At 39.7% G+C, this 12,233-nt stretch overlaps 1 protein-coding gene across 4 annotated transcripts in view; it reads right to left on the bottom strand.

Annotated features, from left to right (window-relative positions):
• The window catches only part of znf827 (zinc finger protein 827), an 89,300-nt gene that overhangs the window by 7,504 nt on the left and 69,563 nt on the right, over nucleotides 1-12,233 (bottom strand). For all 4 annotated transcript variants that reach the window (XM_067441365.1, XM_067441364.1, XM_067441362.1 and 1 more), the window contains exons 9-12: nucleotides 7,701-7,838; nucleotides 6,759-7,097; nucleotides 3,269-3,466; nucleotides 898-1,075 (exon numbers count right to left, since the gene is read on the bottom strand). In XM_067441365.1, the coding sequence (XP_067297466.1) occupies nucleotides 898-1,075; nucleotides 3,269-3,466; nucleotides 6,759-7,097; nucleotides 7,701-7,838 (853 nt within the window). The remainder of the gene's footprint in view (nucleotides 1-897; nucleotides 1,076-3,268; nucleotides 3,467-6,758; nucleotides 7,098-7,700; nucleotides 7,839-12,233) is intronic.

Raw genomic sequence — 12,233 nt, 5'->3', positions numbered from 1 at the left:
CTAGTCTTCTAAAGGTAAGTGATGAACAGACAAATTAGTTATTAATGGGAAAACATTCCCTTCAATAGGTTGGAACTGCTACAACCAGTTCATTCTGACAGTCAAAAGGCCGTGACACAAAAAACACAGTCAGGCTTCCGTCTCTGCTAGTTCTTTGATGCTGGTTTAGTGTTTCACGGCTTAAAAATTTGAATGAATATTTAACCGATTCATCATCTAGATTAGAACTAGAACGCTTGAACTTAGATTTAGACATGACTACTTTTCTCCTGAACTCTCGTAATAGAAAAGCTAGAGCATCTATCAAGATCTTCAGTATATAACCACTTGATTTTTGGTCTGTTCCTACAGAAAGATAACATATGGTTTCAAAAGACTTGGGCAGTGTATGGACACCGTTTGATACTTTCATGCTGTCTTAGCATTCTTTTTGAAACCTGAAAGTTCCGGTCTCGATTAATTGCAACTTTATGGAAAAGAGCAAATTGGATTTTCTGCTAAATTTCTTCTTTGCGTTCTTCCACGAAAAGAAAATCAAGTTTGGAACCACATTAATTAATGGGAGAACTGTTCCTTTAAAAAAAAGTATTAGCAGTAAGGTGAGGTTATAAGTAGCATTATATTAGCATTGTGTGCTGATAAATGTTTTATAGGCACATTCAGGAACTCTTGTTTAAAACATGCTTCTACTGTACGTGGTTACCCTGAAGCACTGATCGATGAACTTTGCTCATATCTGGAACACCCTCTGTTGTGAATCCAGCCTGATCCTCGACCAGTGCTCCTGGATAGACTCTGTTTAAAACCTAGGCTGTGTCCTGCCTGAGGGGGTAGGTAGGGTGGGGGTGGGGTTTTGTGAGGTTGCGGGGAGGCACGTGCTGTACTTGCTTTCCTTACTTGAGCCCTCCAGCGGGGACGGTGTGGCACTTCTTGTGCTCCAAGAGCTGCTCAGGTGTCTTCATGAATTTGTGGCAGACGTCGCACTCAAACATGCGGGTGATCAGGTGGATCTGTAGGTGCCGCTCGTACATGGGCCGAGTTTTACACACAAAGTTGCAGAAGACGCATTCAAAGCCTGTTGGATGAGAGAGAGAGAGAGAGAGAGAGAGAGAGAGAGAGAGAGAGAGAGAAAAAAGACATACCATTATCATATCTCTACACATGATCTTATATAGTGTCAGCATCTTGAGTTGATTATAATGAAATGGATCTTCAAAAAAATTGACATTTTATCCATTTTATAGCTCAATGATATTCTCAAGGCAGGAGTTTTCAGCATTTATAGACATAATAGCCGCGTTTCCACCACAGGAACTTTACCCAGGCACCAGGAACTTTGGGTGGTACTCGGTGTGTTTAGACCGCAGGAACCAGGGTCTAAATGAAGTTCCGGGTAAATATTTCCCCCTCCAAACGGCCCTGCTCGTGAGGTAGTACTTTTTCAAAGTTCAGGAACTTTTGAGGGCAGGACTTGGGCGATGAACATGCTGATTGGTTTAGCATTTTATTTCAACCGGCATTTTTAAAAGTCTTTTGCGAGGTTCGGTCTATGTTCAGTAAATATCAGTCGTGCTCTCTGTCTGATGGCGCGCGTTTGTCTCAGCCATCTCACGTGCAATGTCCGTAATAGCTGATAATTATATACATTGTCATTTTAAATCTAGCTTTACAAGCTTTCTGAATATGCTGCTGAATCTGCATATTAGTGCTCTTTTCTGTCGTTGTTAATTACCTCTTTAGTAAACCTATACATAACCAGCAAAAGCAGCACAGCTTGAATCTCTTCCATACTCGTTATTAATTTTTTTACAGTCTATTTTTCACCATGTAAACGACCTGACGATTACTTTAAAGTGTGCGTCCTTACATGACTTGACAGTGCGCGCCTCGCTCATGTTGACAAGAGAGGAAAGCTAATTTTTCGTAAAGGGGTTTTTATTTCGTAAGTTATGAAGATAATGTTGGAATAATGACACAGCGTATATTGCCCCAGGCAGTTTTTACTTTAACTGCGCCTGACAGAAGATTTTTTTTTTCTGAGATGATTATTACACTTTACAACAAATACATAGCTTATTATATAATACTGTATTAGTCCTGGTGGCCGTTAAGAGTTGCTATGGCCTCAGTTAACACATTCCAGCTGGTGGAGAAAACAGCGTTGACATTTTTGATGCGGCAGACAAACTGCATGTGACAAAATGATTGCGATTGAAAGTCATCACATGTAAACACCAGATCGGTTTAGATAACGTCTCATGTAAACAGTCCACTAAATCTTTCAATTGGTACATGCAAAAATGATTACTGTCCGTCACTGACTTGGAGGAGCAGTCGCGCGCAGTCCTACATCACTGGACTAATTTGCCTAATCTTCACGGAACTTTATTTAGTGGTGGAAACGCAGACAGTTGCAGGTCTGGGGGGAGAAAAGTTCCTGTAAAAAAGTTCCTGGTACAAATTGCTCCGGGTAATTTTGGTGGAAACGGGGCTATAGGGGCCTTTCAACACATAGACTGCCAGTATAAAAGAAATGCTATATTTTATAATTAACTCTTTATAATAACTCTTTATAAACATCCTTAACTACATACTGCTTATCAGAATGTAAAAAATCTATATTTCTACATCTACAATACCATTGATAGGTCCGGGGTCAAAACAATTTTTTAAAAATCTTTTTGAAAGAAGTCTCTCTAATGTTGAACTTATTTTCTCAAAAGTACAATAAACCAAGTAAAACTGTAACAAAAATTATATTTTAAAATTAACTTTTTTATTATTTTTAAGATAAATAATTTATTCCTGCAATGCATCATTACTCCAGTCTTCAGTCACACGATCCGTTAGAAATCATTCTAATATGCTGATTTGGTGTTCAGGAAATATTCCTTTTATTTTTGAGGGAATGGAGATACTTTTTTTCCAGGATTCTTTGATGAATAGAAAGTTCAAAAGAACAGAATTGATTTGCAATAGTACTGCTTTATTGAACCATATGATCAATTGAATGTGTCCCTGCTGAAAAAACTTTTAAACAATATAATGTGAAAAAGTGAGTAGTAATCAGCTGGTCAGGTGATCTCAACATGCCGGCCACCATGAGGCGACCTGCGCCATGTAAATGACAATATTTTATAAGGCTACTGATACAACGGGAGTGTACATCATTTTAAAAAATATAATTTTCGATAATGGAAACATGCTTGAAATCATCTTTAATTAGTTTTCGAATGAAATTAATATGTGTAACTGATAAAAGTCTTACCTTTCTCTGCTTTTTCCTCTGTTCCTGGGCCTGAGCTTGATTGGCTGCCCACAGAAGAAGGCGGAGCCAAAAGGCTTTTTAGTTCTTCGTTACCTTGGGCAACATCTCCACCTTCAGAGCTGTTGAGGGAGTCGCTGAGGGCTGAGAGAGATGAGGAAGTGCTCTTGGTCTCACTGAGAGGGCTTCTGGAATTAAGACCTGTGTGGTATAAAAAAAAAAAAAAAAAAAAAAAAAATATATATATATATATATATATATATATATATATATATATATATATATATATATATATATATTGAGGGTCACTTCCTGAATATAAGACAAGCTCCGTATTTGAATGACATGATGGTATCAAAGTGTCAGCTTAGCTTAAGCCATCAGAGAATTAGGCGGGAACATCTTTCAGCGCTCAAGGTTTGATAATGAATTCTGTAATGAGTAAAGCAAAAGGCAGAAAAATCCCGCAATTGATCGGGATCCTCCCAGTGAGTGAATATGTATGCCTAGAGCAGTGCGGTATTAAGCCTTAAAAGTCAGGAGAGGTGGGCTCTCTTCCCTAAGAGGCACTCTTGCGGGTTTAGCCTGACTTCTGTATCCAAGCAGCCAGAACACTCAAGCCTGCGCTCTTATTGATCTACGCTGTGCCTGAGAGCGGCAGGAGAGGGGGGCTGCCTAGGTCAGGGCCGCCACAGCTAAGATGGCGGGAGCATCTCAGGCCATGCCTCTCCCCTAGGGCTCTCAGAGCTCACGAAATGGCCGATACCAGCTACACCAGTAGACGCGCTTCGCTCGCACGTTAAGACTTCCGTTCTTTTGAAAGAACACATGCAGAATACAGATTGGGTGGTCATGTTTAATCTTTTGTCAGCTGCAGTGACATCTTTGAATACAGATGTGCTGTGTGACTCGTATGCGTTATGAAGAGCAGGACTTCATCTCCGCAAGTGAACTAAACAGCCTCTATAATGCTACTGTAAGTGGTAGACGTTGCTTGAAATACCACAAAAAATTTGCTTCTGGGTTTAGCTGAACACCTGCTGTAAAAAGCGAAACGTGGATGTGCCAGGCGGGCACTTCGGTGACAGGCGCAACTCTCAGCCACCTTCCTAAGCAGGCGAAGAGAAGTGGAGGCTGGTAGGTGCTGACCTGAGGTCAGCTAATCTGCAGCAAGAGGTGTCTCTGGCAGGGCGCTAAATCACAATTGACAAACCAACTTGTTCTTTTGCTGTCACTCTCAGAGCTCACTGTCTTTCCGAAAGTAGACTCGAGCTCCGTGGCGTGAGGGTGAGTGCGGGAGACGTGGCGGCGTTGGGCTACTTGGATGGTTATGAGCGACTAGGGCTATCGATTTTTCACCCTCCTTGAGTCTAATAACACCAGACATCACAGTAAATATAAACTCACACACCCACTCAAATGTGAACCCTCAGTCAGTTCTATGATGACTAAAAACGAACCCCACGAAGAAACCTGATGATAGAGGTTTTTGTCTGTAATAACCCTGGTGAGTTTCTGTGTCAACAATGACCACCCATTGATTCAGACCTTAACGCTGTAATTTCTGCATCACTAGCACCACAAAATGTAACATAAAAAATACGTTTTTCAAACAGGTTTCCCATCCACTTCGTAACCTGTTCAGTGTTCAGTCAAATTGGATGTCCTGCCGCAACCTAACATCTTGCGAGCTGACAAACAGATTTTGAGGTTATGTTAAAAGTTCATTATCTTGTAAAACAAAGCAAACTTAAAAAATTAAATGTCTCGCAATATGAAATGCTCCTGATACATAGGCCTAAAGACTACAAATAAAATTATTGCAAATGCGAACAAAAAATTAAAATGTTCGACAATCTATTCATGTGATAAATATAGTATGTTAGGTGAAAATGTTTGTGGTTTTATCAAATAACATCAGCTAATTACGTTTGTCACAAAGGCCCTGTTTACACCTGGTATTAAGATGCGTTTTGCCAATCGGATCACAAGTAGATAAGGGAGACACATTCCCGTTTACACTTGGTGTTTTAATCTGTCTCTTTTGTCCACTTTGACTGCTTCTGTCATGATTTCTTTGTGGGGACGAAGGGGACGCTCTTTGAGTGGGTAAATGTATGGGCTTTTCAGTTCTTTCGATCTAATGGATGAAATAAACTTGCACAAATTTACATATGAGCGTTTACAGAGTAGCAAGACCTTTTCTGTCCTGATAGCCATAAGACCACGCCAAATGCTGTGAGTGTGTGTTAGAAAATAGGAATTGAGAGAGAACATTTTGTCTTTGGTATGTTTTTTATCTTCATAACAAACTTAGGTCTTCTTCAGCCAAAAAAATGTTTAAATCCCGTCTGGCTAGTGTGCGTCCCATAATATTTGTGCATTAGGGGGCAGATTTACTAACTTTACCCTCTTTAGGCTTTAAAAAAGCTACTGTCAGGATTTACTAAAGGTACACAGTGAACAATTAGCGCTGAAAAGACGTGGACAGGGTTATTTTTGCAGCTGACCAAATTGCATTATGCATTTGTAGGAGTTACCCTTTCAGATGCAAAATTTATTGAAGAAGAGTATTTGAATGAATCATGCAAGTTGATTTACTAAGGTTTGCGCTCCTCAGTTTACTGGAATTTGCGGCATTATTTACCTCCCCTAAAAGAAACATGCCTTAATCAAACGCTAATTTGCGCAGCTCTTGGTAGATAGTGGACATTATCTGGTCGTGTGTGTGTTCTTTTATTTGCACGTTGTCAGTAGATCTCGCGCAAAACTTTCCGGTCCCATCAGCGCTTTTTTGGAATTGCGGTCATGCTGATTTGCCCTGTTAAGTAAATCTGGCCCTAAGTCAGGAGGCGGGGAATAGACAGTCTTTTGTGGTTATTCGAACACATTCGACAACATGGGTGTCTACAATACGAAAGCAATCCAGTCGAATATATGTTCTCGGCTCTGTAAGTGGTCAAAACTAATTAGACCCCATTTTCCTTTGTATTTACCGTTGTCCACTTGTGATCGGATTGACGAAAATGCTTCTTAATTCCCGGTGTAAACAGGGACAAAGGTTCACAAAACTCTCTCAGTCAGTTCTCAACTGATTCCTTAACAATGTCAATGCCACAAGTCATGAAGTTTAAAGTCCTGCATTCAGAACACACCTAGTTGCAACTTCAGCACAATCATCTCGAGTTTTTAAAAAAAATGCAAATATTATGATGTACTGGTGCCAAGGTTTTTCTAAGTGTTTAAAACAATATCAGATGTTAGACACCCTTCTGAAAAGAACAAGCTGGTTTATACTGGTTACATGCTGGTCTATATGGAGAACCAGCATTGGAAAGATGCTCACTAGCAAACTTGGTTAACCAGCTTAGTCTTTTTGGAAAAGAAAGTTGACCAAGCTAGTCACACTAGCTTAAAAGCCTGGTGCACACACCAGCATCCAAAACACAAGATTTCAGGTAACGTCTAAAACATAAGAATAGCGAGAGCTTACCTGCATGCCCTGCACTGATGTGAGCTTTCATCTCGGCCTCGTCCACACCCACATACTCACAGGTGCTACAGCAGAGAGAGAACATCCACTGCTCTTTGTCCACATGAAGAGACATATGACTAACAAACTGAGCGTTAAGCTCTGTTTGAAAGCCACAGACGTGGCAGCTGTAGTAGTAGAGGCAGTGTTTGAGCTCGGGGCCTTCGTTGGTAACAGCGGTAACAATCTGCTCTGCGTCTGTGTTCACCAGTTTGACCGAGTGGATGGTGAGGTGCTGGTTGAGGTTGGCTCTGCACTTAGCGGCGTATGGACACAAATGACACTTATACTTCCTTTCTTCTGCAGAGACAAACAGAAGAGCACTTATAAAGCAAACATACAGATGGATTGTGTTTACGATGTTGATAGATTATGTTTATAAGGTGTCATTATTCTAAGACCAGTAACCGGGATCGGGACCTGCGGGATGCGACTGTTCAGGGCGAGGCTAGTCATGGTTGTGCTGTGTTCCAGGGGAGCTTAGAGCTCGGGGAGATTTCTTTATAGCTTAGTAATTACTTGGGTACTTTTCCCACCAGGACTAATCAGTAGCCTAATCTCTTTAAAGGAAGGGTAATCTAGTCCAGTGGACCTTATTTACTTACCAACAGCATTACTCGTCCTAATGACAACATGCACCGCTGTTGGACACATATTTGAAATGTGAAAATATAACAAAGCTTGATTTTCAGCAACTCAAGCTAAATGTTGTTGTAAACCGGCAGATGGCCTTTACCTGGTAAACTGGTATAGACTGTTGGCCAATTAAGTTAACATTGTAGCTGTGATTACAAATGTATGTATAAATGCATTACTACAATGGTCACTTGCCATTATCTGGTAAATTGGGTTAACCGGCCCGGCCAAACTGGTTAAATGTTATTTGTGAGCATGAATTCTCACCTGTGTGTAGGGAGAGGTGTCTGGAGAGAGTCTGTTGGCGACCAAACACTTTGCCACATACAGGGCAGGGAAAGAGCTGTTCATTGAGTCTCCACTGGGCGAGTCCATTTCCTGGCTCACTACTCACCTTGTCTGGATCTGCATACATGCATAGAAAAAACAATAATAAAAAAACAATCAGATGAAATACAACAGTTAGTTCTGGTTCTCAAATCCAACAGCACCGGGATGTTTCACTCTTCTTGTCTGCACTCCCTGTGTTCCAGATCAGACTGTTGCTCTTGTGATACTTCTAAAGCGATTTATTTTTGTAGCATTCCAGTTGAAAATCTTGCAGTGTTGCAGCTAAAATTGCTTGAGACATTGTAGCTGTGATTGCTCCAGACATCCTTGAGATCCCTACATACATGCTATACGAGAACATTTACTTCCTTTTGAATTTGTCTGAAATTCTTGAAATATCCTAGACATGGGGACTACTAATTGCAGGTACAACCGAGAAACTAAGAGACAAGGAGGTTGGCAAGAGGTCAGTGTGTGTTCTGCCACTGTGTTGGATAATATGTTGATGAGTCTATACATCCAGATCAGGGAGCCAACAAGGTGTTTTTTTTATCTTGACATTGGACTGTGTGCTCCTTTTTCACCTTTCATTAGAAGAGCAAGAGAGGGGGGGGAGAGAGAGAGAGAGAGAGAGAGAGAGAGAGAGAGAGAGAGAGAGAGAGAGAGAGAGAGAGAGAGAGCATGCCACACAAGTGGAGGAGACCAGCTGAATTAACCTTCTGATGAAGGTGGTTGGCTCGGCATCAAATTAAAATGCAGCGCCACGCCTTTTCTCTCTCCGGAAGGAGGGAGAGAGAGATAAATAAATGAATAGATAAATAAATATATAAACCGAAGAGAAATTCCGTCATCATGCAACACAACCCCTTCAAATAAATATCTGGTGCAATATGAACGCCTGGCCATTATTCTGTATGGAATGAGGATGCCAAATGTTAAGCAATATGTATGTACTTATTTTAAAAAGTCTGCGCTTTACAACATAAAGGGCCTTTAATCATGTCAAGGCATTCAGAGATGCATGTTTTGGATTTGTAGGTCATATCAATGACTCTGTTTTTTTTTTTTTTAAGTTATGCATGTACCACAGCATTCTGATCCGTTCAATAAACATGCAAGGGGCATTTTGGATATGCAGCGGGTGTGTGCCCGTCCCTTTGGACTTGTGGTTTGCTCATAAATAGGCACATTTTTTACAAATGCTGTCATAAGCAATGCAGCCTCAGGATTGATGGGGGCATGGCGAGGAAAAGGGGGGCAAGTGGTTGGGGAGAAACAGCATTTTTTTGGCATATCAGAGAGGATTTAATGGTGGCAATTAAAGAGCAGATGCACTGGCCTTGGACGCAGGACCTGAAGGACATTTTCATGGGGCTGCTCGTATCTGCCAGAGACCAAACCAAAAGTCCTGACGGGAATAGTGTCTCAAAGTGGCCCGATGGGAGGGGTTGTCTGACTTGTCGGCACGTCTGGCTTGAAGTTACAGGGAATGATGCTAAAAGTGCCCCTTTGCTCCTTACAACGATCTTGGTTGAAAGACATGTCTGAGATAAATATATACGTCTACAGGGCAATCTAATGTCAGGGTGTCAATTTCATTGTTATCATGCATGGAGATGCCAAGGTTTTATTGGTCCTAGAGCACCCGTTAAAACTGATGTACGCCATTTATCCTATGTTAAGCTCTGAAATCAATCATTATTTTAAAAGACATAAGGATAAGTGATGTCTCTCTTGCCTGCCGATTTTACTGCTGATGTATTACTTACCTCTGAAAAAGGAGGCACATTACTTAAGTAAAGTAGGAAAAGCATGTCCCAATTCTCAGATGCTACTCTTTCGTAGATCAATGGAGTTCTCAGTTATGCTTTAAATAATTAACAACTTTGTCTGTTTCTTCTGAAATTCCTTGATGGATATAGGTGATACAAGGACTTCTTATAGAGTAAATAAAATAAAAAGTATAGCAATTTTGGAGCAATGTGAATAGTAGAGCACAGATTATTTGGGCTTGAAAGAATCTGATGAGAAATAGGAAAAAAGACGACAACGACATTGCTGACAGTGAAGGTGAAAGCGAGACTACTTGCAACAGAGGAAAAATCTGGGTCCAATCATCAGTGTTCACAAATATTGTTCACTATATGTGGTTCACTATATGTTCTTTTATGTTCTCCAAATTATTTTTATTTAATTTATCCTCACTACAAAGCATCATCTCCTTACACCTCTGAGCACTTGTTGATATCAAACTTAATATTACTGGAAGATGTTTTGACCATATTTCAATCTTAAAGATTCAACTTGATTAGTATTGCCACACTACCAGCATGAATTAGCATTGCTAAACCGCATAATTAAATAACGATGCCATGTGTGTGCCGTCTCCCAGCCGTCCCCCGCGCTGACCTGCACTACATAAGAGCTTTAATTAAAACTACAGTGGGTGTTTTGCCCTCTGTTTCGATGTATGAGCGAGTTTAGAAAAGGCAACACACAATCAGACACAGGGCACTGAATCAGCCTCATCACCCCGGGGCCCACGGTTCCACTGAGTCACAACGTTCATATGAACCTGTGCGTCTGACTATTGGTGCGTCACACCAAGCGGCAGTGCGGCGTGATGCGGTGCTGACAGCTCTGGTGTGACACAGAGCCTGGGGACTGCCAGAGAAAAGATGGCACCTTCCCACAATGCCTCAGTGGGGGGACATGAGCGAATGGATGCCTAGGCAAAGCTTATTGCTCTCACCTAATACATTCATTTTCTTGTTGTTGTTGCATTTTTCTCAATCTCTCTCCCTCCTTCCCTGCTGAAAAGACAGCATAGCTGGGAACCAATACTATATGCGTTTTTGGAACACAGGTGATAACCAGGCTTTTTAACAAGCTTAAAGGATTAGTTCCCTGTAAAATTAAAATGGTCATTTATGCACCCTCATGTCTTTACAAACCTGTATGACTTTCTTTCCTTTTCAAATAATAATACTTCTATTTAGCAATGATGCATTAATTTCAAAATCAAAAGTGACAGTAAACATTTTAACAAACACTTTTCAGTAAACACTTTATATTATAAAAATATAAAGATACAGAACTTTTGCTCAGTAGTGTATTTCGAAAGATACTTTAAATAATGTTTTAAAGGTTTTTGTCCTTATAATGAAAGTCAATGGGGCCCAAAACAACTGTTTGGACCCCATTGACTTTCTTAGTATGGACAAAAACCTTTATTATTGTACATTCACTGCATGTTAAAACGTATTCTTAGGTTTGATCGGGACAAAATGTGTATCATTAGACGCCAGCTTTTAGATTTGAGCGCTGTTTATGATAAAAAATCGGATCTATGACAGTAATTTCTTTATTTATATCAGTAGTGCAAAATAATCGATCGATAACATATGATATTTTGAATAGAATAAAAACATGCACTCGTATTCAGAGATAACATCCTCAGATTTTAAATGAAGCATGACCACACTTGTGGATTCAGCTTCATTGTGTTTCTAAGTTGCTAAATACAGCCACATAATATTTTTATTCATTTAAAAAAAATACATTCTTAATACTTTTTATGTTTGAGTTTATATATATATATATATATATATATATATATAGTATACACATTAATAACATTCAGAGTAATTCTGAGTCTTGAACTGTAAACTCTCAAGTGTTTCTATATATATATATATATATATATATATATATATATATATATATATATATATATATATATATATATGCGAAAAGGGTTTAAAATAGCTTTTTTTATGTTCTGGGTGACTAAATGATAATATAATTGTTTGAGTGAACTACTCGGCTATAGCTCCTTGTTCAGCCAGCTGGATGCAGGTTAGCAACGTTTGGGGTCAAATGTACAGAATTCATGACCTTGCAACAAAAAAATGAAGTCATTGACATTAATTGAGACACTAGAGCTTCTACATCAATGCCTTGAAGTGGTTAATGGTTTAATTAGTGTTATTAGAGAGAAATGAGACAGCCTCCGCAGTGATGCTGAAGATGACTTGGGGCAAGAGGCAAGGATAGAAGAGCACTGTTACGCACACACAAACACACACACAAAAATGACACAGACCCAATGAACTTAAGTATAACTCTTGCAATTAATTCATCTGTTGCATATAGGTGCTACATAAAAGCCATTTCATACAAAAATATCAGATTGGCCATACAGGCACATGCAAACAAACACTGATTATGTTTATCTTTTGCATAAATATAAAACTATTTTAGAGCAATTCATTATTTTTCAACCACTGATTGTGCTGTTAAAAATAAAGAAATTAGAGCTCTTTGTCTTAACTAAGGAGTGGGAGTTACTACCCACACCGGGTCATAAGGTGTTAGACACTTAGCAATGAAAACGCCAAAGAAAGATGGAGTAACAGAAAGAATTATAAAGAAAAAAGAGAGATGAAAAAGGTAGGCATGGGTCACAGC

Source organism: Pseudorasbora parva, chromosome 4, assembly GCF_024679245.1.
Source record: "Pseudorasbora parva isolate DD20220531a chromosome 4, ASM2467924v1, whole genome shotgun sequence".
In the NCBI taxonomy this organism is placed as follows: Eukaryota; Metazoa; Chordata; class Actinopteri; order Cypriniformes; family Gobionidae; genus Pseudorasbora; species Pseudorasbora parva.
The sequence above is the reverse complement of the archived record's forward strand: the minus strand, read 5'-3'. Positions and strand labels throughout refer to the sequence as shown.